A 26,905-nucleotide genomic window follows, 5' to 3' on the forward strand; every position below is an offset into this window, starting at 1 on the left:
CGCCAAAGACCCAGAGAAAGCGAAGGACCTGCCACCGAAGTGCCGCCAAAGACCCAAAGCGCCGCCAGGTGAGTAAAAATTAAAAAGGCACCTCTAGCCAGGGAAGATGGTCTAACTGGGAGCGGGGCCCTCTTAGGCGCAGGGCCCGATTCGTGGGAATTGGTGGAATAGGCCTACAGCCGGCCTTCTCCTCAAGAGATATTTTCTCTGCTTCGTGTTTGCATTTTCACCCCATAAGTTGTATGCCTCAACCTTACCATAAGTGTGCATCAAAGACAGGAAGTTCCAGAAGACAGGGAGCATACATTTGAACATGCTAACAGCTATGAATAAAAATTACAATGAAAATGAAGCTAAGACTTCAATGCAAGAGTGACACTACCTTTTTGCTCAGTAATTAGATGCTGGACAATAACATCAGTCATGCTGTCTCTGTAAGCATAACGATCTTTATAGAGTCCGTGGACTGTACTGAAAATCAGCTGATAAAAGGAAATTGTTCCATCCTGGCATCCTATTGCCTGAACATAAGGAGAAAGATCTCAAAAACTCATACAATCACCTACATGTGTCAACCAATGATAACTTATAGGTAACTACAAAAAATACGCATAAAAATTAGGGCTGTAGATTAATCGCAATTAACTCGTGTGATTAACTCAAAATCGTGATTAATCGCAGTTTTAATTGCACTGTTAAATAACAGACTACTAATTGAAATTTATTAAATATTTTTGATGTTTTTCTACATTTTCAAATATATTGATTTCAATTACAGCACAGAATACATGGTGTACAATGGTCACTTTAATTTTTATTACAAATATTTGTACAGTAAAAATGATAAAAGAAACATTTTTCAATTCACCTCATACAAGTACTGTAGTGCAATCCTGAAAGTGCAACTTAAAATTTGATTTTTTTTTTTGTTACGTAACTGCACTCAAAAACAAAAATGTAAATCTTTAGAGCGTACAAGTCGACTCAGTCCTATTTCTTGCCAAGCCAATTGCTAAAACAAACAAGTTTGTTTACATTTACCAGCAATACTGCTGCCCTCTTCTTATTTACAATGTCACCTGCAAGTGAGAACGGGCATTCACATGGCACTTTTGTAGCCGGCATTGCAAGGTATTTATGTGACAGATATGCTAAGCATTCATATGCCCCTTCATGCTTCAGTCATCACTCCAGAGAACATGCTTCCATGCTGATAACACTCGTTAAAAAAAAAACACGTTAATTAAATTTGTGACTGAACACCTTGGGGGAGAACTGTATGTCTCCTGCTCTGTTTTACCTGCATTATCCCACATATTTCATGTTACAGGAATCTCGGATGATGATCCAATGTGTTGTTCATTTTAAGAACACTTTCACTGAAGATTTGACAAAATGTAAAGAAGGTACTAATGTGAGATTTCTAAAGATAGCTACAGCACTCAATCCAAGGTTTAAGAATCTGAAGTGCCGTTCAAAATCTGAGAGGGACAAGGTGTGGAGCATGCTTTCAGAAGATCTTTCAACAGCACACTCATGCGGAACTACTGAACCTAACCCAAAAAAGAAGTCACTGCCGGTGGATATGACTTCGGATGATGAAATGAATATCGGTCAACTGGTTATGGTATCTTACTGAGCGAACCATCTCGATGGAATGTCCTCGCGAATGTGTTGAGCTGAAGAGTCTATAGGAATTTTCCAGCATTGTATATTCTTTGGGACGCGGGCATAACCGGACTTGGCAAAGCCTGTTCTCCTTTCAGGTGCACTGTAACAGCAGCGCAGCTTTTTCCTGCAAATGTAACAACTTGTTTGTTCTGAGCGATGGATCTGCAAGAAGTAGGACTGAGTGGGCTTGTGGCTCTAAGTTTTAATGTTTTATTTTGAATGCAGGTTTTTTTTGTACACAATTCATACGTTTGTTGTTCAACCTTCCATGTTAAAGGTGACTGAACTGACAATACTTTGTAATGGGAGCACTGAAAATTACTATTTCTTTTGTTTTTTTACAGTGCAAATATTTGTAATAAAAAATAAATATAAAGTGAGCACTGTACACTTTGTATTCTGTGTTGTAATTGAAATCAATATATTTGAAAATGTAGAAAACACCCAGAAATATTTAAATAAATGGTACTCAATTATTAATAGTGCGATTAATTTTGTGATTAATCACGATTAAAATTTTTAATCGCTTGACAGCCCTAATAAAAATGCATGATATTTAAATGAACACTAAATCGCTTATGTTACATTCTCCAAAATAGCATACCAACTTTAGCCCTGATCCTGCCCACACTGTATTCATTGGCAAAACTCCCATTGACTTTAATGATCCAGGATGAGGCTCTATATGATCATGGATAAGGCTAAGTTTTTATCATGGATGTTTTTACTAAAAGTCATGGACAGCTCACAGGCAATAATGAAAAATTCACTGAAACCCGTGACCTGTCCTTGACTTTTATTAAAAATACCCAATGACAAAGTGGGTAGCCTGAGGAGAGACGAGGAGCTCCAAGGGTCCCCTCCACTGGTAGCTTCAAGCTGTAGGAGTTCCCCCTGACTCCCGTGGGGGCCGGAAGCTCCAGGGATCCCCCTGCCACCACTGGGGGATGGGAGCAGTGGGGATCCCCCCTACCAAGGGGTCCACCTTGCTGCCCGTGACAGCCGGAAGTGGCGGATCCCCTTGCTGTCCACAGTGGCCAGGAGTGGGTGGAGATCCTCTCGACTGCTGGGTCCCCGCAGCTGCAGCGGGGATTGCCCCCTGCCACCAGCGAGGAGCAGTGGATCCCCACTGCTGCATGCAGCGGCAGGGAGCACCATGGTCCTTCCTGATGCCCTTGGCAACCAGTGTCCCTCTTGATGCCAGCGGTGGCCAGGAGCAGTGGGGATTCCCCGTATCCCCTGGTCCTCCCTGCTGTCTGCGGGGGCAGGGAGTGTGGGTGGGTGCCCCTTGCCACCCACAAAGGCCGGGAGCGATGGGGGTCCCTGCTGCCTGTGGTGGCCCAGAGTGGCAGCAGGGAGCTATGGGGCTCCCCTGCCTCTGCAGGGGATCCTACAGCTCCCAGCCGGCACTGGCTGGAGTCACGGACGTCTTTGGAAGTCACAGATTCCATGACTTCTGTGACCCCCATGACTAAATCACAGCCTTAATCATGGACACTTACTTTTTTTTAATCACCACTCATGGACTACTGATTTCAAAAAGAGTTCTGCCACTGACAGGTTATAGTATATATTGCCCAAAATGGTAACACGCACATTCTCCACAAGGCTCTTTAGTAGAAATTCTGAACCAGACAGCCTACTTGCACATCTACTTCCACTCATCCTATTGCATAGCCTCTACAGTCACCCTATTTCACACATATATCATCAAAATTATTTTTAAATAAATCAACTACCATTTAAAAAATAAAATGTAGTAAATGCCTTATGTAGGCCAGTAAGCTTTATTCCCATTTATCACCTTCTTGTAGCCCAAGATACATTTCTCCGTGACTATTTTTAACTTCAATGGAAGCTGAATGTGCGTAATCAGCAACATCTAAAAATTAGGCCACTTGTATTTAGCTGCCTCAATAAGGATTTGGGTGCCTACTTAAGTACCCAAGTTTGAAAATTGTGGTCCTACCATACGTATCTAAGGTCTAAGAGAAAAGTAATAAAATGTCCCCTCTTACCACATAATTGGAGTCTGGCTTAACTTTACATGTCCACACCCAGCTACTCTGTTCCCCTATGGTACCGAGACGCACTCCATCCTTCGTGTAGAGAGAGACTTGCTTATCTGAGCCTCCCATTAATACATATTCTCCTTTGGAAAAATAGCTAACACAGCAGGGGTCAAAATTCAGCACCCTGTCCTTCCCAATCTACAAGACAAAATACAGAGATCAAAGAAAAGGGTCATTTCATGTTTTCTGAGTCATGAAAAGTAGCTGGAAACTAGCAAGAGGATCTCCCCAGTGTACAAGGATCCTCAGGTGCCAAGTTCTATCATACAGGCTCCTATGATACCACCATCCCGTCAGTTAGTGGCAAAGATCTTCCTACACCCAGAAACAGCTGACAGTTTTAACAGCCCTCAGAAGCTACTCTAAGTTGCATCTGAGAACCAGCCTAGCCCAACACAGGTCTGCTCAGAATCAGGATGATTTAAAAAACACTAATGAGTCTCCCTCTCATGAACTGTGCCAAGGACTCCACAGCTGCAGCTCAGGATCTGGGCCAGTAAACTGTCACAAACAGGGCTGTCCTTACCCATATGGAAAGTACACAGCTGCATAGGGCACTAGGAAATTTCCAGATTTCCTGTTGCCCTGTGCAGCAGCGTGCTACTCCAGCCCTTCCCCAGGGACCCCGCCCGGCTCTGACCCCACCCTGCCCCTTCCCTGCCTCTTCCCGCTCCTGCTCCGCCCCAGTCCTGCCTCCATGCCCCTGAGGACTGCAACATGGACAGGCCTGCACTCACTGGCAGCAGCAAGTGCAGACCAGGCCCCAGCCGCACCGCCAGTGAATGGTTCCCACTCCCCCCCCCAAGCCAGCCCCACCCCTCCTTCCCCACAGAGGGCCTGGGGACAGCCCCTGCGCTCCCTCCCCGCAGAGGCGGGGGGGGGGGGGGAGTTTGGGGGCTGCATAGGGCCCCAGAATAGCTAGAGACAGCTCTGCTCGCAAAAGTCTGCAAAACTAGAAGAAGTAACAGGAAGTGTCTCTGTTGGGTTGGAGACACTGGAGCAGGAAAAGAGGATGGTCAAAAGCAGCCAAACAAACAAAAAGCTTTGAGTAAGTATTCTAATAAAACAGCAGTATACAAGACACAATGTATATACAGAATATGATCAAAAATATTCAGCTACCCCTGAGGGTAAATATGAATGCACTTTCCAAAGCATTAAACTTCAACTTACCTGTTTGCCACTGAGCTGAAAAAAGGAAAGCCTTTGACCCCAGTCTGCTACAGCTAAAATGTCATTGTGCTCATCTCTAACATGTAGAAGAAACAGACAATTAAGACATGTGGTGCACTGCAGTGATTTCTGTACACAACTCATAAAAGCTACTGACAAAAAATAAGTATGATGTCAGACTACATTTAGCAAGTAATGATTTTTTTAAAAAAGGCACAAAAATTGAGAGAAAAGCAAACATATGCATCCTAACTAGAATATTAATGAACTTTTGCAGCCAGAGAACAGACAGCTGGGGGGAGGTGGGGAGGGAGTCCACTATTTCCTCCCTACACATCACTATGTCATGGACTGTTTGCCTCCAAAGACTTAATACATCACTTCATATACTTCCACTGCAGTTACGATCAGCTAAGGCTGATTAGCTAAGAGCCCCTGGACTTAAAGATCTGTGGCCATATTCTGATCTCAGCTTCAGTGGTGTAAGTCCAAAGTCAATGGGCCTGAGTGGAGATGCACCTTATTTACATAAATATAATCAAGAACAAAATGTTGTCCTTCGAAGCTGCTACCAGAGCATTCTCTGAGAAGGGCCTCAACTCTGGAATTTAGTAGTGTACTCTAATGCAGAGAGCCTTAGACTCAAACTCAGGAAACCTGGGCTCTATTCCCATCTCTGCAGCAGGCTTGCTGGGTGTCCTTGGGGAAAACACTTCTCTGTGCCTTAGTTTCCCCATCTGTAAAATGGGGGTGATACTCCTTTGTAAAGTCCTTCGAGATCTACTGATGAACAGTACTATATAAAATAGCTAGGTATTATTATTACTGCTGGTCCAGGGGTACGTCCAGACTACCCACCGTATCGGTGGGTAGCAACTGATTTTTCAGGGATCGATATATCGCGTCTCATCTATATCGCTCCGGTCGACTCCGGAACTCCACTGGAGCGAGCGGCGGTAGCGGAATCGACACAGGGAGCCGCGGACGTCGATCCCATGCCATGAGGACCCAAGGTAAATCGATCTAAGATACTTCGACTTCAGCTACGCTATTCATGTAGCTGAAGTTGCATATCTTAGATTGATGCCCACCCCCCAGTGTAGACCAGCCCTAAGAGTCTGTTCACCTTAGGACACCACATAAAGACCATCACTCCTTCCATTCCTTTCCCTGCAGGAGAGCAAAGATCGGTATTTAAGACTGATAAGGAGCAGGGATGGGCGGGAAGTAAAATTAATTATTATGGTTTAAAAAATTATGGGACTAAATTCACTGCTGGCACAAAAAAAAAGGATGCAACTCCATCTGGTCAACATAAACCCACACACATACACACCAGCAATTAATATGGCCCTGTGGGTTTTGGGGTTCTTTAGGTTTTGATTGTTTGTTTTGGTTTGTTACTTAAATACACTATGAGTTTTTATAATCTATAAAATGTGTTCAACAATCTGAAGATATTGCTGCACAAGCCTGACACTTGGGGAAAAAAAAAGAAATCAGTCTCATAAAAGCTCCTGCTCAGTATTTCTACTGTTGCATTTGGCAGTCTCATCAGAATCTCTGGGTCTAGAGACTGAGATATCTTCTCATTCCTAGAGGTGTTTCCTTCAGGTAAGGGCTGAAGTTCATTGGTAGAAGACAGAGAGGAGAAATAAACAATTACATATATAAATTGGGACATAAATGTAGATGTCTATTTTGTCTGTAGAACAGTAAATTTTATTCCCTTGAAGTTACACTCACGAGCTGGTGTCCCTAGGGCTCTCCTCTTCCTCATGTTCTTCTTCTTCTGTCTCACTACCCTGACTACTGCACGTGCTGGACTTCAAAACTGGTATTTCCTCTAAATAGTTGTGGACTGACTCCTCCTCTTCCTCACTTGCTCTATGATTCCAGAAATTCTCCCACCTACTGTAATATTAATTGTTCATTCACATTCCCTATAACTACAGTGAAACTGTCATTTCAAAATCTATTATTCTAAGATAAACTTCATTGCATAAAAATATACAAATGAAAAACCACACCATCTTTCCTGGCATCCAAGCGGATTTTGCACCCAATTTTTCCATTTATCAAAAAAGACAAAGTACAATTGCTACATATAGCCACCAAAGAGATGCACCCACCATTAGTGTGTTCAGCATGTCAAAACAGTGCAACTCTATAATTGAAAAAACAGGCAGCCTGGTAGGAGGCAGCTGATGTCTAGAAAGAGGTGTAGCTCGTCCCACAGGAATCTCAGTTTATCCCATATACAAATCTCAGGTTGCCAAGTTGCCAATTATCCATCTCTTAGTCAAAATGCACTCCATTTTGGACTGTAGATAGCAGTGAGAAAACCAAAGGTGGAAAAAGAGAAATCTGAACCAACCAAGTTTGTGAAAGCCCTCTTGGGTCAGTCACAGAGCGGTATAAGCCTCAAAAGACGGGGCAAAGCTTTCTCTAAGCCAAAGTAACATTGGAGGATTTTGACTTGTCATTGAGGGATTCCTATAACAAAGGCAGAATGAAGGAAGAGGAGGACTGGGAGAAAAAATGGACCTAATCCTCATCTCATTTACACGAGTGTAAATTCAGAGTAACTCCATTTTCTTCTAAGGAGTAATTCCAGATTTTTACAGATGTGAAAAGCTGGTCACCAGTGAAGAGCCTGAGGACTCTGAGGGCTTGTTTACACTACCGGCCGGATCGACGGACAGCGATTGATCCAGTGGGGGTCGACTTATCATGCCCAGTATAGATGCAATAAATTGACTGCCGATCGCTTTAGCATCGACTCTGGTACTCCACCTCAACGAGAAGCGCAAGGGGAATCAACGGGAGACCATCTCCCGTTTACACACAGATCTAATTACTGCAGTGTCTTCACTGCAGTAATTAGATCTAAGTACATCAACTTCAGCTACGTTAATCACGTAGCTGAAGTTGCATAACTTAGATCGATCCCACCCCATAGTGTAGACCAAACCTAAGTAAAGTGCAGAATAAACCAATTTAAGGAAGAAAGATAATGGCCTGGCCATGCTGTGATGTCAGGAGTCACTAAAACAAGGATTATCTGTTCAGCACAAAAGGGATGGACCTAAGAGGTTTACCTTGATGGATTCCAGCAAATTGACCATACTGGAGATAAAGAGCCGCCTGGACGTTCTATTTTGACTTTTTCTTCACCATTTTTATTCCTTATGCTGACAATGCCATTGAACATTCCCAAAGCAAGGTATTGGCCATCATTTGTCCAGCTGATAACAAAATAAACAAAATGAAAAAGCAGCACAACATAGAGGAAACTACTAAAATTAGTGTACTGACCAGTGGATGATAGTTTAGAATATGTTCTAAGTAAGGAGAAAGAGTACTGGAATTTAGACATTTACCCTGAAGCACTGTACAGTCACATTCATATTTATAGCAGGAACATGCAACCTAGGTATAACAAAGAGTTTCTCCCTAAGTGAAAAATAAGTGCAAGAATAAAGAGAACGAAATAGATATAATCTGCTAACACATGACGGAAAATCACATCTACGCTATTTGTGAAGATTGTGTGTCCACATACCACACCACTGTATAATCTTCATTCAGAATAGTGATCACATAAAAGAGACAATAGTGATGTTTAGCATACAGAGCACTGGATGGAACTCAGGAGGCCTGCATTCTACTCCCAGCCCACTACTGGCCTGCTACATGACCTTAAGCAAGTTCTGTGTCTCAGTTTCCCCATCAGTAAAATTGAAATAATGATACTTCCTTTGTAAAGTGCTTTGAGAGCTACTGATGAAAAGCACTACACAAGCACTAGATATTTTATTATTTCCTCTGACTTTACCAGTTGAGTATATTCTTTTGTCCCCACCCCCGATCAAATATATCACTTCTTTAAAACTGACAATGATGCTGCCCCTGCATATAGAATAGTTTACCTGTTTGCCAATTGCCCTCCTTCTACTCTTTCAAATGCTTCCTTAAAACACATTATCATCAATCCTTCCTATCTCTTTCTCCTCACCTTCCCTTACTTGAATTGTAGTGCAGCATTTCTCAAACTGGTGTTTATGCCCATTGATAAACTCCTCTCCTTCCCTCCCAAGGCCTCCTGCATGCTAAAACTCTGGCAATGCAGCAGGGCTAAGGCAGGCTCTCTGCCGCTCCTGGAAGTGGCCAGCACATACCTGCGGTCCCTAGGGGTGGGAGCAGGGAGTCTCCACGTGCTGCCCCTGGCCCGAGCGCCGACTCCACAGCTCTTATTGGTCGGAAACTACGGCCAATGGGAGCAGCAGGGGCAGTGCCTGCAGGCAGGGGCTGCACGTGGAGACCCAATGCCCGCCTCCACCTAAGAGCCGCTGCCAGAGGGATGTGCCAATCACTTTCAGGAGCCGCCAGAGTTAACCACCCCCCGGCCAGAGCCCATACACCTCACCCCCTCCTACACCCTAACCCCCTGCCCAAGCCCAGAGTCTGCACCCTGCATCGAAACTCCCTCCAAGAGCCTGCACCCCAACCCCCTGCCTGGTGAAAGTGTGTGAGGGTGGGGAGAGTAAGCGATGGAGGGAGTGGGGATGGAATGAGCAGGGGGCAGGGCCTCAGAGAAGTGGGTGGGGCAGAGACTCAGCAAGGGGTCTGAGGGTCCCTGGAAAATTTTAAATCAAAATGGGGGTTCTCGGGTTGCTAAAGTTTGAGAACTGCTGCTGTAGTGCATGGTCTTGTCTGAGACTACAAGCTTTTGGAGGAGATATGTCTTAAACCATGTGTATATTTATAAATTTTCATGTTTTACAGTGCTCTATAATACTACTCCTGAGGGAATTATGTGCCAAAAAATTAAAAAGTCTGTGCCAGAAAAATATAAATTCTGCACACAATATTTTAAAATTTTGCAAAATTTTGTCAATAAATAATTGTGGAGGCTCCAGCATGGAAGTGGGGAGCGCAGGCAACTGGCAGCACGGAGATGGGAGATCACCCTGCCACACCTCCAATCCCCAGGACACGAACTCGGCGGTGAGGCTACACACAACCCTGACACAGCACAAGGGCTGGGTCTGCCTCAGAAACACCCCGGGGCCCTGCCCCACCATGCCAGGTACACCAGGTGTGGGCAGAGAGGCTCAGCTCTGCAGGATCCAAGTCTGGACAGTTTTAACATGGGGGCGAGGGAATCCAGGTGCGGAGTGAGAGAGTCCTGTGTGGGGCAATATGGGTGCAGGTGGCTCAGTGGGGAATCCAGATGCATGGGGATTTGGATACACAGTGGCTTGTTGGGGAGTTCCATGTGCAGGGACAATGGGATTCTGCAGGGGGGTCCAGGTGAAGGTGGGTTGGGGTTCAGCAGGGTGGGTACCAGTGCAGCTGGTTAGAGCTCAGTGGGGTGGGGGTCCAAGTGCAGAGGGCTCCTCAGGGTAGTCAGGGATCATTAGGGTTGGGGTTCCAGTGCAGAGGGCTCAGCGGGGGCTGGTCTGGGTGCAGGATGGGGGAGGTATGGATTTGAGGGGATTCTGGAGGCAGGGGATGAGGGTCGGCAGGGTGGGCTCAGTGGGAGGGTACTCCGTGTAAGGGCCTGGGTATGGGGGAGCATCTCTCATACACTGACCCCTCCCGCCAGAGGCTGAGGAGCAATGGGGGCAGGAAGCAAGGGGAAAGGGGATGGTGCAGAGCTTCCTACAGCCAGAAGAGGTTTCTGGAGCTGGGTCTGACCCAGCCCGGCCTGGCCGCTCCTTGAAGAGGAAGTACCATTCTTCCCCACCCCCAGCCAGCACTAGCAGCTGAGCCTGGCACAGGGTAGGAGCCACTGGCCGGGGCATCCCCAGCCCTCCTCCCCACCCGCAGCGATTTGTCTCTTTGCTGTTCTGGGTGCCCAAAATGACATGCCCACGCTGCTGGGGAGGGACGCATGGCTGCTCTTGGGGCTTCCTTTTGATTCCCCATCAGAAAGTCATTTTTCTCCAGGCAAGCAAAGAAATCTGCAGGGGACATGAATTCTGTGTGCATGCAGTGGCACAGAATTCCCTTAGGAGTATGTATAAGTGTTTTTGTATTATTATTATTAACAGAAAGTTAACTTATCGGCATCAAATATCAGGATTGGGCTTTATTATCTAGTTGCCCCACACACCACAAAAAAGTCTAAATTTATATATATCTTTAACCTGAGGATCACAAAGTACTTTACAAATATTAGTATAAGTCTCAGCAACACCTCCAGGAGGTTATTACTGCATCAATGGATAAAGAAAGGAACAGAAAGGTTAACTGACTTGCTCAAGATCACACTGCTTGTCACTGCAAGTCAGAAACAATACAACTTAAAAAAAAAAGTATATTGCACACACATACTGAGAAGAGGATGAGAGAAAGAAAAAACAGTGTGTAACAGATGCTGCTTATTGCACCAGTGGAAGGTGCTCAGATACTATAGTGATGAGGATGCCGTGATATAGGAGCCTTTGGTTCTGTTGTAATCTGTTCTATAAACTCCCAGTTTATGCCCCTAGTCATGGCTTCTGCATACATTTAATTACATATACTTTTCTCTTTATTGTCATATTTGTATTCATAAAGGAAAAAAACCAATCTGAATGACACGTATAGTGCTTAAAACTTACCTACAGCAGGTAATTTTACTGCTTGATTTATGTTTGGAGACTGACTTCTGCTCAGGAGACCACAAGCCTTAAAAAACAGAAACAAAAACCCAAGAAACTGACTCAGTTCTTCATTATTACAAGCAGCATTTAGATTAGAAAAAAAAGGTGGCTGGTTTTAAAGGGGCCAGTGTTGTGAAGGGTCAATGTTTTGAATAGGTGCTGTGTATTCATATATGGAAGGCGTGGTGAGTAAACATCTAAATATAACAATTACAATGAAATATTTCTTAAAGTGGGGCAAAAAAAATAGTACTATTGAAAAACCAAAAGATAACACACTTTAAGGCACTGGAGTACATAACCCTTTTCCAACTGAGGGGGAGTGATTTTAAAAGTAAAATATTAAATTATGCTAAACAAGGTATTTTCTAAATTTTCATTAGTATACTTCATAGTGGAGGAGTAACATTTTATTTCTCCATTTCTTCATCACAGAAAAGAAAAAACTGTACCTACACATTACTGGCTTAGTAACGTTTAATTCTCTCATTTTAATAATGTTTACTGGCTCAATGAAAAACATCAGAGGAAGAAGACATACCAAAATCGCTGGAGGAGCAGGATGCCAGTTGGTGAGTAACAGGATTGTATGAAACACACTGTATAGAATCATTATGCCTAGAACAAAGTAATCATCACATTTCAAACAAATCTTTTGTTGTTTTCTATCTTTTATAACAAGATATCTTAAAGCCAAGCTTAGAGGACAAATACTGCATAAAAACAGATCGAGTTGCACTATGTCAAATTAAAATGTAATTAAACTAAGTTAAAAATAAACTTTTTTAAATTAAGCAGTCTCCGAATGAAGGCTTCATCAGATTTCATCAAGAACTGGCTGCATTGGTATGAGGGCATAGGTGGATATTGGTTTGGGAAGTACTGTGAAAGAAATAAATATTAACCAAATTTTTCCATAATTTGTATGCATGCGTATCTCTCAATAACTTCAACAAGAATAATGCAAACTTATCAAAAAGCAGAATTAGAATTTGAAGATGTAATATACTAGCAATTACATATATTTCTTAATGACTTGTGGAAGACTGGTATTAATCCAATGAAAAACACCAAGAGAATTCTGTACGCACACAAATAAAGCAGGGCAGAAAAAGATGAAACTTTTTGGTGGAGGCAAGTACTAGCAACCACCTTTGGATTGGGCTTCAAACTACAACTATTCTAATTTGTCTTATTTTACAAGACCAGGCTCACGTCTTGTATATACAGTACACATAACTCCTTTGAGACAAAGGCCAAAACTCTCCTGACATTCCTCTGCTCTTCTTGAACTCCTGCACCCTCTTAACACAGTGAGAGAGGCTCTCTGGTGCTCCTTCAGCCCTACAATGTCTTCACAAGAGTAACACCAATGCTTTATCTAGCCCTCCCAGTACTCCCTCATTCTCTTAACTGCTTTCCTAAACCTCTCAAATATCTTTCTATATCTTGACTGATCTCCTCCATCATTTCTCCTCTCTCTACTAATTTATTCTCTGACCCTAGTTCACATTCCTTCAACTCTCCTAGCATCACTCACTTATATTAACAGCAGAAGTCCATAATCAAAGTACGTATTTAAAGGAACCAGTGAAATGAATGGGTTCACTTACGTGTATTTCAGAATGCCTTCTAACTTTGAAGTCCAAATTATTACACTTTTGTCAGCAGAGCCAGATGCAAAACGCTTGCCTAGGGATTAATAATAATAATTTAAAAACAAAATACCTGTTTACAAAACACCCCAAATTATCACCTTTACTCCAAAAACACTTATCTTAGCAAAACAGAAAACAGGAAGTACTTTGCAGACGTCTGAGCTCTACAGGATCAAGTATGGGTCCAGCCCTGCTACTGACTCCATATGGTAGCACTTCTGCACCCACATGAAGTACTACTGACTTCAATGGAATGCTGTACCGGTAGACCTCTGCTTTCACACAGAGGCCCGCTAAAATTCATGGGGTGCATGGGTCTCTATTTGTAGTATCAACTGCAGGATTGGGGCCTATGTTTGTAATATCCAGAGAACGGTACTTTCTTCTGCAGCTAATATTTGTAAAGGGCTTTGAGACCCTGAGATAAAAGGCAGTGTTTAAATGCGAAGTATTATTATTAAAACTACCTTAACATTCCCAATTTTAAAATGTACAACAAGAAAGGGATGAGGCCGACTACCATGCTTTCTACTACAAACTAACACAAACAAGGAAGCTAAGAAACCCAGAGGTGTCACCTACCATCTTTAGCATAAGCCACACAGTACACTGTGTCCTTGTGCCCTTTCAAGGGCTGAATTAAGGTTCCATCAGATGTATCATACACCTGTATCAATAAAAGGAAAATGTAAAGACCACAATCCTTCAACAAGCGCCACAGGTATTAGAACAATTAGAACTAAACAAGATTGGAGGCAAAATAATTGTTTGTATACTTTGCACATAGTCAATGTCACTATTTCTCATGGATGGATAGTTAGTTAGTTTCCCCTATTTAAATCCACACAGGAAAAGGAGACAATTTAAAAAAAAAAGGAAAATGCAATTATATGAAAAAATTTGGCAAGGAGATTTTTGAAACAAGTGTAGTACCTGAAACTACTTTTAACTTGTCTTTTAAAAATGACTACAATTTAAACTGATGGCATCCTTTTAAAATACTAGAACATACTTGCTTCTTTCTGTGCACGGAGAAGTAAGCATTACATATAAGGACAATAGATGTTACTCAATCATTTACATGGAAGTCATTCAATTCATATGCTATCTTCAGACACCCACTTGGCCTGCCTGTTTCAAAAAATCCCATTTCCTCCCTATGTCAAAAACTATCTTTTTAAACCGAAGAAAAGGTCACATGAAAGAGCCCCCGTTAAAGAGAGTAGTAACAAATTTTAAAAGACCCCCAAAATATTGCTATAGTTTATATAATGTTCGATAGCTACACTTTGAGGTCTTTTAAAATATACATTATTATTCTCAGATTCAGGTGGTATGGTGTGGAAAGGAGTAAACAATCTCCTACCAGCAATCTGTTTCCTGCTGCAATTATCAGCTGAGTTCCATCAGGTTTAAAGGCAAGATCATATATACTGGACAATGAGACAAAAAGGGAAAATTAAGGACAGAACACTAAATATTACAATACCCGGAAAACATATTTTCTATTTCCAACATGGTTTAAATGCCATAAAAAAGGAGTCAAGATTTGATTTAATAGAATTTATTACACACCTCAGAACATATCTAACTTTGGGGAAAATTCCAGAAGCCAAACAGCTTTACGATGCTTTCCCCACATGCAATAAGAAGTTCTCCAAACCAGACCACCATCCTGCAACTGGCTTTGTCCAGGCACAGAAGTATGCTTACACAGATCCAACTGCAAGACCAGGCCATTAACTTGCAACTGCACCCTTGCAGACAGACCGTTGTGACCATACATATGCAGTTGCAAGAGCAGGGCCATGGGTGGATGAAAATTTGAAAAAAATAGGGAAAACCTTGCATTAGTCAGACATTATTATTGACATTATATTACTTATAGTTCATGAGAACCAACTATATACAAGCTATAGTATGCATTTTGATGGTTATATGGATAATAAAAACAGATTCTTGTTCAATGGCATGAGGAAACAATCAAAATAGAAAGGTGGCACCATATTTAATCTTGCTGTCACTTGGTGTTGGGAGGGGAAAGGGCTGGAGAGGTGGAATAAATAGTCTGTTTTCATTCTTCAGTAAAGTTTTTGTGAGATATACAATTGGTTTCCAGGAGGACAATCTTATCATAGCACAGTTCAGTAGAACACAATGATAAAGAACACCAAAAAGTTGCCAATATACAATAAAATAGTATTGGCTGGGGCGGGAGGGCATTTTCTCCCACTTCCTACCACTTGTATATACAGCCCTGGAGAAATTAACTACTTATTCATTTAGCAAAGCCTCCACAGGGAGGGTAAAGGGTTAAGTCTGATCAAGCACACCGGAAGTATTCTTAGAAAAAAAATGTGGAGTGATCTTTAATGTGCACACAGAGCAAAGAGAACCACAGTTTGGAAAATCACCCAGAGAGTAAATTACCTGGAATTCTATGTATCTATTTTCTTTAAATGAAGGACTAAAGTTGCATCCTCCCACTTTTCACATCCCTACCCCTCAGGAACCCCCAACTCAGGATTCTGGGAACTCTGTATATTCCATATTTAATGCTTAATTTACTAAACCATCCCCATTGGACTCATATCTGATGTTTCTCCCATTAACATTAGTAACCCTGGTTATAAACCACAGGCTTCTGCTCTCCTGACCCCAGTAAGAACCCATGAGACATTACCAGTTCATAAAGATCGTGAGGTTTTAAATTGATGATATTTACTATTAAATAAAAACGGACTGACAAAGATGCAACATGCCTGATCAGATTATCAGCATGCCCATACTGCAGTAACCCTCACTCCAAACCCTCCCCTGGGGCAAATGTGTCCCTGCCATCCCCCCTCACTAGACCATGAGCTCCTCAAAGCAGGGACCACATCTTTCCATTTGCCCCATAAAGTGCCCAATGTGCTTTGGGATGCTGTGAAAATAGCAAACATAAACCATACTCAGCCTCTTACCATTGTTCGGCCTTATCCCTCCAGGTCAGTGCGGCCCTCATCCCTCCCTCTCCTACTAACACTCCCTCCCTCACCGCCTGCCCTGCCCCCCCAGCACCCCTCCCTCACCGCCTGCCCTGCTCCCTCTCCCCCAGCACCCTCCCTCACCGCCTGCCCTGCCCCCCAGCACCCCTCCCTCACCACCTGCCCTGCCCCCTCTCCCCCAGCACCCCTCCCTCACCGCCTGCCCTACCCCCCCAGCACCCCTCCCTCACCGCCTGCCCTGCCCCCTCTACCCCTAACTACCGCTTCTTCCCCTCACCCTGCCCCGCCTATGTCTGCCCGTGTCGTGTTACTGCCTCCCTCTCGCAGCCCCCTCTGCTGTCTCGCGGCACGGCTGGCGCGGCCTCTCTCCCTTCCCTGGCTGCTGTTTGTTTATTTACACAAGATTAAACCGCCCCCAACCTCCCCAGGCAACGCGCATGCGCACTAACCCCAAAGCCCTATGCTCAGACTCAACCGGCACAACGCCAGCAGGTGGAAAGAGAAAGGATAGAAACTCAAAAACGTTAGATCAGGAATACGCATGCGCCACGAACGCTACGTCCCATGAGCACTGCGCTTGCGCGAGGGGAACAGTACTGCGCAAGCGTGAAGCTCCCTGGGGGGACTGTGCTTGGAATACGCATGCGCAAGATGCGCACTGTTCTGCGTCGGGACTGTTCTCGCGGGAGAACCTCTGCGCGCCCTTGGCAGGATCGTATATTGGCGAGAAGCTCTGTGGGTATGCTAGGTGTGCGCGTGCGTACTGGAGGCAGGCATGGCACACAGACTCACGTGATATGGGAGGCTCTTCAGAATGGCGGCTCCGGAAGTACGGGGGCAAGAAGAGGGCAGGTAAAGTTACTATAGCAACAGGAGGTCCAGAGGCCTTTTAGAAGGGCTAGGCCGCGGTCTGTTCCCTGAGACTGGTCGTCCATAACGCTGGGCGGTGATGTCACAGGGCGTGATGATGTCACATGCTGGTGACGTCACGGGGCATGGTGCGGTATGTGAAACCCTGCACTGCGTGTGTGTGTGTGTCTGTCGCTCTGGGCCCTGTTTAGTTCCTTGCCAGCTTGGCTCTTGGGATGTTGTGTGCTGGCCCCAAAGCCTCTACCTAGAGAGTGGCACTGACAGCTGGAACTAGAACTGCTCAGCTGTGGTGCTGCACTCTGGGAGGTTCTCATTTAGCTTGAATGGCGGGACCTGAAACTGGAGGATCTGAGTTCTATCCCTGCTACCGCTGATGAGCACTGGGCTGGGTTTCAGCTGGCTGAGGGCCCTGGGCGAGGATTGGAACAGGTATAAGGTTCTGAGACGTACTGCTGTGGAGTCATTTTTTGATATTTTGCACTGATTTAGCAATCATAACATTTAAGTGGCCCCAGACATATAAACAACTTTATGATTAAACTGAGATACAGATTCACAAAAGTAGCCTCATTATTCTCCCTCTGCGGTGAGTGAACCTCCTCAGTCTTTTCAAAGCTCAGTCACTGTCCTTGGACAAGGCTCCACTTGGGCATTCCCCAGTTAAGTGGTTTGAGGAGTTAGTGTTGAGCATGTGAGGCACTCCTCCCTCAGCCCATACCAGAATAACACGTTTAATATAGTCAGATAGCAATGTATAGGGTTGTCAACTCTTAGATATAGAAAACTGATCATTAACCACCCCTGCCCCCCTCAGCAAAAAGGGTCCTACTCTAGCTAATTATTACTAAAATGTTTTAGAGAACAATTTTACACAAAGGTGTATTTTTGAGTTGTTTTATCATTTTCCTTACCTTATCCTAACATGGTGCCACAGTCCAGACAATTGGGGTTGTGAATTGTAGAGCACTCTAACATGTCCCTCCCCTCTTCCCCACACATTAAACTGGTAAGACAGTACAGTACAAAAATCAGCCAGGGCAGTTCAAAAGCTACCAAGTGGCAGCCCTACTAATGTATATGTTATGGTATGTTACTTATGTATGTGGGCTCTAATTAAAGTGACCATTTATGTTTCAAAGAAATAAAGAATATGAAAAATGCACTTGGAAGCTTACTTTTAAAGGGTAACATCCTACTGTGGTTTGTTTATGGCATGAGATTATATACCAGGGATCGGCAACTTTTGGCACTCAGCTCATCAGGGAAAGCTGCTGGCAGGCTGGGACGGTTTGTTTACCTGGAGCGTCCGCAGGTTCGGCCGCTCTCCGCTCCCATTGGCCACAGTTAGACATCCCTGGCCAATGAGGGCTGCGAGAAGCGGCGTGGGCCGAGGGATGTGCTGGCCACCGCTTCCAGCAGCCCCCATTGGCCAGGGACTGCGAACTGTGGCTAGTGGGAGCTGCTCTCGGCCGAACCTGTGGATGCTCCAGGTAAACAAACCATCCCAGCCTGCCAGCAGCTTTCCTTGACAGGCTGCATGCCAAAGGCTGCCAATCCCCGTTATATACAATGCAAAGTCACATATTTATATTCCAGACTATGATCTTCTGTATGGTTATTGATGAAATACAAGACAAAGCACTCCTCATGTTTAACTTGAAGTCCAATATGTAAAACATAGTATAGATTGCAAATATTTTTGTTCCACATGGAAGAGAGGCTGATCATGCTGTTTCCATAGCTCTCGCAGCACCTACTGTCCCAGTGAACAAGAGGCAAGGTCTCACACATAACAGTCCACAAATATTTGCAACAGGCCAGCTGATACCTTCATATTTTCACTTATTTTTTTTCCCTAAATCTCTGCAGGTCTTGAAGTATTGTAGTTATGAATAGTTCCAGACAGGTCTATTTCTATCATTTTATTTTACATTTACTTTCAGTGATAAGAGTGACATGCCAATTGGAAAGAACACACAAGAAGAGGGGAAAGAATTAGTGACAGAAACAAGAGAATATTTTGGTCTACAGATTGAAGGTACTGAGACCATAGCAGAAAACACACTCCAGTGCAAAGAAGATGCAGCTGCTGTGTCAGAAGTGGCTTCTAGATGTCTCAAAAACATTCCAGATGGATGGGAGAAGATCACAAAGCAACGACAATCAGGCAAAACTGCAGGGAAATATGATGTTTATTTCATCAGGTAATATTTGATGCAACTTTTGAAATTAAATCTGTATAGTAAGTAAAAGCAGTGTATGTCACAGACTCATTCTACTGGTTGCTTAGTGGAGAGTAAGTGTTACAGAGCCTAGGAGTCAAGTGTCCTTGTTCTCTTCCAGTCCTCACACAGATTTAGTCTGGGACTGATCCAAAACCCACTGAAGTCCATAGACTCCTGTTGATTTCAGGAGCCTTTGAATCTGACTTAGGGCAAGTCATTTAACTTCTTGGTACTTCATATTAATAATATGGAAATCTGTAAATAAAAATAGTTACATGCCTCATAAGGGTAGCATGAGGCTGTAAAATACTTCAGGATATTTAAATGAAAGTATAAAGTATTATTACTTGCAAATTAGTTCTTTGTATGAACATTTTTGATCAAATATTAATAGAAGGCTTGTCTAAAAGATATTATTCAGCCTTTTTAAAAAATATTGAGCTAGATTATTTTTTGGAAAAATTCAACTAACATTTTTGGCTTTTTTTTTTTTTTTCCAGAAATATAAGTTTTGTTTGTTTTGTTTTAAGAGCAAGGAATGAAGACTGTAACCACTGATCATTTAACTTTCTTTCTTTTCATAGTCCTCAAGGAGCAAAGTTAAGATCCAGATGTGCACTTGTGGCGTATTTTAGTAAAAATGGAGAGACTGTTCTTAAACCAGAAGATTTTGACTTTACTGCTCCTGTTCAGAGCAAAACTCGATCAAGAGCCAAAGGATTCAGTGCAGAAGCTGTGGGACCAAGATTACAGAATAAAGAATGTAACAGTAAAGCGCAAGATCTTAGTGTGCAAAGTAATAAAGAAGAATTTAAAGTTTTGGAGTTACAGACCAGTAATGAACAGCTAGAAAACATTTCCATCCATCTGCAGGGCAGGGAGGACTTGGTCATTAAAGACATTAAGCCAAAGGACTGTTGCATAAAGGCCAAAGAAAAAAGAGCAGTTGGAAGAAGGGCTCAAATTAAGAAAGCTAGAAAGGGCTCAGAAAAGAGGAATCCAGATCACAGCCAAAATAAAAGGCAGAGAAAAGCATCATGTAATAATCAAGAGGCTGAGGGCAGCCAAATCAAAAAATTCCGGCGAAAGAAAGATGTTTGTATTTCTGATAGAGGTAGAATAGACAATCAGAACTTAAACCCCACAGATATTGGAAAAGCAAACACACTTTCAAAGGATGAAATAATGACTTCAGGATCACAATCAGAGATGCCTCTTGGACCAGTAACTGCTCTCTCAGAAACAGAGTCAAGAACCATGGGACAATTAGGATATGCAGAGAAGAGTTCTGATGATGCAGCTGCTACAAACTCTGACAAGAACATTGCAGAAAGAGAAGGATTGAGTGCGTTTGCAAAAGAGAAGGATTGGGTGCATTCGGATAACCAGGATTTCAAACCTAGCACTGAAACAGACATTAGCATTTCACAGCCTTGTGGCAAGAAAAGCTTTACATCAGTGAAAATTCTGCAAGGTATATACATTTCAGAGCAGAGCACTGTTCTAAAATTCCATCAGGAATACTTCCAAACTAATTACAAAAAAAGAGTGTTTGTTTCAGGCCTGCCTACTCCATGACTGGGTATGGTTAGAAATTTCTAAATCTACTTGCCTGGAGTTTGTCTAATCTGTTTATCATATTTACCATACAGAGCATCAGATATTATAGTAGCTGAGTGCTATGAACCAACCAGTTCAAGCCAAGGAAGTGGATTTATTCACAATTAGAAATCACACCATCACTTTCTCTGATTTAATGTAGCAATGATCACTACTCTCCATATATCAGTTAACTTAAGTTACTGCAAAAGTGGCCAGGTTTTGATTCAAGAAATACAACTAACCTTGTTTAACTTCATTCTGAGGTTAGTATAATAGTACATTGATTCTGCCTTCAGTTATATCTGTGCAGCATCCATTGACTCACTGAGATATGATTACTTTTGTTGAGGGTTTGTCATTTGAAGAGGTTTTTTTTTTTTTAAACAGATGCTGAAATATTGATAGATATCAGAGTGGAACTAATTCTTATTTACATACAGGTATTTTTTTTCTTTTTAGAAGACTGTCTCCCAAGAACACAAGTAGAGAGAAGGAAAACCAGTCCATATTTTTCTAGTAAATACAGTAAAGAAGGTATAGTATTCTCTATGGGAAAGAAAGCTGTGTTTTGACGGGATTGAAAGGCTTAAGAGATTAGCAAAGGGGTATGGAGCCTTTCACTTTTATATCAGTAGCTCAAATCCATACCTGGTCATTACTAATCTGAGAGGGACTATCACCTGATGGCTGCATTATGGCCTATGTGAGAGGATTTTTGTTGTCTTACTTTAAACCTAGCAGACGGGTGTCCATATTACACAAACCACCATCACGTTTTGCATTAACTGGCATTCTTGATGACTACCTGTCATAAACAGATAGCTAAGGGTTAATGTTTCTTTCACCTGTAAAGGGTTAACAAAGAGAACCAAACACCTGACAAGAGGACCAATCAGGAAACCGGATTTTTCAAAGTTTAAGGGAGGGATTTTGTGGGTTTTTGTTGGTCTTGGGTCTTTGTCTGTTCTGTGCTCTCTCAGCTATGAGAGGATCTATTTCCAATCTTTCTTATCTTCTGTTTCCCAGTTGTAAGTACAAGGTAGCAAAAGTATAGTCTTTTAAATTGTTTTGCTGTATTTGCATCTGTGTATCTGGCTGGTGGAGTCTTTATGTGTATTTGGCTAAAGACTTTAAATTGTATGGGTTGTGCTTGTGGAGGGGGGGGGGTAAGTGTTTAATCCTTTTCTAATTGTTTATTCATTTTCTATAAGGAAAGCCCTGTATCTTAGACATCTAGGTTACAGACGAAATACTGTTATCTATTATCTTTACTTCGTTTTATTAAAAGTTTGTCTTTTAAGACCTGTTGATTTTTTGTTTCCTGTTGACCCACCAGGAATTGGTGCGGAAAGGAGAGAACAGGGGGAGGAGGAAAAGCTCTCTCTGTGTTAACTCTCCTAGTGTCCCCAGGGCCGAAGGAGCTATACGGAAGAGAGAGAGAATCTTTTCGTTTCTGTCTTTGATTATGGTCCTCTTGTGAAAGAGGAGACTGCTTCTTGTATTGTGACTTGTAAAGAGGTGCATCAGTACTCTCAGTTACCAGAGAGAAACTCTGGTCGTGACAGAAGAGGGGGGAAGGTGAATTGTCCTCTCTGTTTTGTAATTCAAGGAGTTTAAGTACAGTATCGCCCAGGATAACCCAGGGAGGGGGAGCTGGGGATGAGATAAAGAGGAGACAAGGGGAGGAGGTTGTTTTCCCTTTGTGGTAAGATTCAGGGCTTCTGAGTCTTGGGGTCCCCCAGGGAAGATTTTGGGGAGACCAGAGTGAGCCAAGACACTGGAAATTCTTGGCTGGTGGCAGCGAGATCAGATCTAAGCTGGTAATTCAGCTTAGAGGGGTTCATGCAGGCACCCAGATTTCTGGACGCTAAGGTCCAGATTTGGGAATGCTTATGATACTACCAAAGCCGGAAAGCTGCAGATTGAATGGGCTCTGAGAAAGAGCTACCTTTTTACCTATTAAGGCTGTTATTCTGTGTCAGAGGTGAAACCCACACATCTGCTGCCTGCTCTGTACTTAGTTGATGCAGTGGGAATTTATGGTATCTGTAAGGCACCTTCTCCCCGGAGAACAGCCCCAGTTACAGGGAACCTCTACATCCAGATGTCAGGCTAGTTCTATACTATCTTCAGAGTGACCCCGGGTGCAGGAGGCATTCTGGGGTTGGAATGAGGGTGAGTATGGCTTGGGCAGACCTTTGTCCTGGCAATTCTGTGCCCATAGAAATACAGGAGCAAATTACAGCAGCCCATGGGGCTAGCCTAACCTGTGCCAGGGCCCCAGTGGCCCCTGCAGTGTCATAACACAAGAGTAATAAACTCTCTACCCTCCCTCCATGTGCTAGTGGGAGCATGGGGGAGAGTCTGCTCCAATGTCTCTTAAAAGAATGGGAGAGGGAGAAATCAACCTTTTACTGCTCAATAAAGTGTTGCCTATTATCTTTGTGTATGTAGCTCCAAGCCCACCAAGAAGGAAGGCCTTCAGGAAATGGACTCCTCCTCGATCTCCATTTAATTTGGTCCAAGAAACACTCTTCCATGATCCGTGGAAGCTCCTCATCGCCACCATATTTCTCAATAAGACCTCAGGTAAATAGGTATATGATATGATATGAAGCTTAACCTCTACATACTAGTTTCATGGTCTGTGAGTTGCATCAGCTTATGTAAATGCTGAATTTGGATCTGATGTGGCTGTTAGGGATTGTTGTTGAAAGATCAGGGCTTTAGCTACTAAGTTTTTCATTACAATATTGAAAGGATTAAATAAACTATATCTAAGGTATATTAGTATAAACAACTTTAAATAATTTGCATCTTCCTCATCAACAACATTCAGAATGCACACTTCGGATAGTCACATAGAGGAAGTTACTGTACAGCCTTTCTGTTCAGAGCATATTATCTCTGCCTAGGTAAGATGGCAATACCTGTGCTCTGGGAGTTTCTGGAGAAATATCCTTCCCCTGAGGTAGCAAGAACTGCAGACTGGAAAGAAATGTCAGAGTTGCTTAAACCTCTTGGCCTCTACGAACTCAGAGCGAAGACCATTATCAAATTTTCAGGTAGCTTCTTTTGAATATGTCTGTAGAACGATCTAAACTGATGTCAGTTAAGAAAGTGGCATTATAAACCCCAGCTCTGTGATTTTCCTTCAATGTTCCAAAGATAGAACAATGGAGGAGCAGGCCCTGGTTTGAGATGACTATCAGAATTAAAAACCTCATTAGTATCAACAAGGTTGATTGTTTTGCAATGAGATGCTACAGTATTTTCTGTATTTTAACGTGTAAAATAAAAATATTACTGTGTAGATTTTGCTCTGTAGTCATTTAAAGCTGCCTTCCATAGTGAGATTTGTTTAGAAATAATTCCCTTTTCACCTGTTACTAATGTAATACATTTAGTTAAAATTGTGGTGTTTAAAAGACTCTAAACTGGAGATTTGGATGTTTTAATGTAAAAATCAGGATTTTTCCAGTTCTGCAGTGAGTACCAATGTTTTCTTGTAATATTTTCTGTGGCACATTTGTCTACATATTAGTATGGGGTTATATTCTCTAGATGAGTATCTGACCAAGCAATGGAGGTATCCTATTGAGCTGCATGGGATTGGAAAGTATGGCAATGATTCATACAGAATCTTCTGTATCAATGAATGGAAGGAGGTAAGTGATGCTCTCATTCTCTAAGGGCCAGATCCACTGCTCATGGAACGCATTGGGTTCCACTGACTTTGTTAGACCTTGATCAAGCCCTATATAATCGTGGATTAAAAATAAAATGGAGTAGAAATAATCTGTCAACTTTAATTAAGAAGTGTTCATGGACTGTATTGTTTATGGGTCTGATCCTGTAAGTCCATATTGATGTGAATAGCTCCAAGAGCTAGTCCTACAATTGTGCCTGGGTGTGCAAGGAGGCACCTAAAGGCTAGCGACAGTTGTCTCAGTTCAGGGCAATTGCACCTGTATTTTCCCCTCAGTGGTCCAACAAGGGCACCCACTACTCAGGCTTCCAGCCTCCCAGCCATTGCCTGTCTTGGATGGAGACCTGCGTCTGTCTCTCTCTCTCTTGTGACCAGAGTATTTTCAGGCTGCACAGTTCCCTGCCTTTCGCTGTGTTATTGCCAGCAGAGGCAGGCTGCCCAAGCACGCCTGCTTGCTTCTTCTTCAGAAACTGATAACAGAGTGTTTGTCAGTAGTTACAAGTTACCACACGGTTCTATGCAAGCTTATTTTTTTTCCCTTAAACTAAAAACACTATAGAGAAAACTGTAAAAACCATACAAGAACCTACATGCTAATAGGCTTACCACAGACCACGCCAACACTAACATGGGTTCTGGCTAGAGTAGACCTTCCAAACCCCATCAAAAGGATTTCTTTTGTGATCAGGTTCATCGCAGCTTCAGCTCAAAAGAGCACACGATCATGTAGGGCCTCAATAGGCCAAGTCCTTCCACTCCTCTGAGGATTGGGGCCCTTCACGGACTAGAGATCCTGTCCTTTTGCTGAGTCAGGAAGAAGGCTGTGAGCCAGTTTATAAACAGGATATTTATCTAGAAACACTTGGTTTGTTTCATTCATGGAAAATCAAGTTTGAATTAGTATATGCATACTTCTCCCAGGGGAGTCAGGACTGGATTTATACCTTACGCACCCCTAGACACAGCATCTTCAGCGCCCCCCTGCCTACAGCTGACCTGTCTCTTGCACACAATTTTAGAGAGGTAAGTTTCCCCTAGAACACCAGTGCCCCTAGCTACATGCCTACTGTGCCCAACTGGAAATTCAGCCCTGCGGGGAGTAGCTTCAAAGGGCTGCAAATGAAGGAAATACATTAGCATCTTCCTCCTATTAGAGAAAGTATATACATTTTAATTTTTAATGGAGTCCAAAAGGTATTAAGTCTTATTCAGTAAAGTTTAGCTTAATTCCATAAGGTTTATCCAGGATATTACAGGATGTTGTCAGTCTGACACAACAGTCACCCCCTTTATTTCCTTTTATGTTTCTCTTCCCCATCTTGGTAATGGTAGTGGTCTTTGTGATGTGTCAGGGTACCCTCTATTTTATTTGTCTGCAAGAGCATAGCATCTGCTCTGACTTGCCTCTCATCCCTCTTCTGCAACCCAAAATCCTCACTAGGCTCTTCTCTTGTTTACAGATTGTTGAAACAGCAGCTGTACTCCACTTAGCAAGGTTATTGCGTGACTTGCCTTCTCAGTTGATGCAACTGATGTTTCATTCCTGATCAGTACTATTTCCCACATTTCAGGAGCATGCACGTTTAGGTCTTTTTTTCATATCAGCATGCTGTAATAACCCTAAACTATAAAGTAGGCTCCAAGCTGGGGGTGGAGATATTCCAGGCAGTTATTTCAGTATTGCAAGAATTTTTTTTTTATAGAAATCATTTTTATTAAAAACATTAGTTCTAATGCCTTCCTTCTCTTTCAGGTACATCCACAAGATCACAAGTTAAATACATACCAAGCATGGCTCTGGGAAAACCATGAAAAAATGAGTCTTAATTGAAAAATGCAGATATGTTTTTATATAGCTTCACTTTTTTGTACTTACCACCTCGCTCTTGGCTATACGTACACATGAAATGGAAACATCCTATTCTCTTTACACATTTGTAGTTCTGATCATTGAGTGCTTAATTCCAATATTTGATTGTGTTTAACGTGTTTTCAAACCCACATAATCATTGTAATTAAAAGTTGATAAATATTGATATTTTAAAATAAATTTTAAATAAGTTATTTTAATAGTTGGCCATTCCTCAGTGCTGCAAACACTAAAGTGATATCATACTTTCACCTAACTAATACCATGCTACCTTACCATAGAAATCTAAGTGTTATCAATTGTTTCTTTTGCCACTTAAGTATTGCTTCTGACCTTCTATCTAGTGATGGGATAGAAACACCCAACTCCCTTTGTTTGACTACTTGTGAGTAATCAAGTCAAAGGATCCCAG

General features: G+C 42.7%; 2 protein-coding genes across 8 annotated transcripts in view; one reads left to right on the top strand and one right to left on the bottom strand.

Annotated features, from left to right (window-relative positions):
• The window catches only part of IFT122 (intraflagellar transport 122), a 48,979-nt gene extending 32,706 nt beyond the window's left edge, over positions 1–16,273 (bottom strand). For 3 of the 4 annotated variants that reach the window (XR_004374205.1, XR_004374206.2, XM_032784251.2), the window contains exons 1-10: positions 16,194–16,273; positions 14,594–14,660; positions 13,810–13,894; positions 13,183–13,261; positions 12,111–12,187; positions 11,528–11,594; positions 8,018–8,164; positions 4,917–4,992; positions 3,690–3,881; positions 383–521 (exon numbers count right to left, since the gene is read on the bottom strand). Coding sequence is in view for 2 of the 4 variants with exons in the window: in XM_032784251.2 (XP_032640142.1) it covers positions 383–521; positions 3,690–3,881; positions 4,917–4,992; positions 8,018–8,164; positions 11,528–11,594; positions 12,111–12,187; positions 13,183–13,261; positions 13,810–13,894; positions 14,594–14,660; positions 16,194–16,234 (970 nt within the window). In the remaining 2 variants the exon portion in view is untranslated. Of the gene's footprint in view, positions 1–382; positions 522–3,689; positions 3,882–4,916; positions 4,993–6,662; positions 6,831–8,017; positions 8,165–11,527; positions 11,595–12,110; positions 12,188–13,182; positions 13,262–13,809; positions 13,895–14,593; positions 14,661–16,193 lie in introns of all 4 variants that reach the window. The other variant, XM_032784253.2, reaches the window with a different exon arrangement.
• A 597-nt stretch (positions 16,274–16,870) lies between these two features.
• Positions 16,871–26,680, top strand: MBD4 (methyl-CpG binding domain 4, DNA glycosylase). Of its 4 annotated transcripts, none has more exons than XM_032784255.2 (8): positions 16,871–17,069; positions 19,031–19,291; positions 19,897–20,786; positions 21,374–21,448; positions 23,369–23,503; positions 23,830–23,979; positions 24,479–24,582; positions 26,377–26,680. In XM_032784255.2, exons 1-8 carry the CDS (start codon positions 17,032–17,034, stop codon positions 26,452–26,454), a joined length of 1,731 nt encoding a protein of 576 aa, XP_032640146.1. In that variant the 5' UTR covers positions 16,871–17,031; the 3' UTR covers positions 26,455–26,680. The 4 variants fall into 4 exon arrangements, with proteins under 4 accessions (XP_032640146.1, XP_032640147.1, XP_032640145.1 ...); XM_032784256.2 differs by lacking the exon at positions 16,871–17,069 and adding an exon at positions 17,105–17,220 and having other exon boundaries at positions 26,377–26,553; XM_032784254.2 differs by lacking the exon at positions 16,871–17,069 and adding an exon at positions 17,383–17,516 and having other exon boundaries at positions 26,377–26,553.
• The last annotated feature ends 225 nt before the right edge of the window (positions 26,681–26,905 follow it).

This window comes from Chelonoidis abingdonii, chromosome 17 (genome assembly GCF_003597395.2).
Source record: "Chelonoidis abingdonii isolate Lonesome George chromosome 17, CheloAbing_2.0, whole genome shotgun sequence".
Taxonomy (NCBI): domain Eukaryota; kingdom Metazoa; phylum Chordata; order Testudines; family Testudinidae; genus Chelonoidis; species Chelonoidis abingdonii.

Bases quoted from the DNA above. Each gene is read 5' to 3' on its own strand.
- MBD4 (XM_032784254.2), top strand. From the start codon at position 17,461: ATGAGCACTGGGCTGGGTTTCAGCTGGCTGAGGGCCCTGGGCGAGGAT. The intron at 17,517-19,030 runs GTATAAGGTTCT...ATTTACTTTCAG, and splicing joins CTGGGCGAGGATTGGAACAG to TGATAAGAGTGACATGCCAA. The intron at 23,980-24,478 runs GTAGCTTCTTTT...TATATTCTCTAG, and splicing joins GACCATTATCAAATTTTCAG to ATGAGTATCTGACCAAGCAA.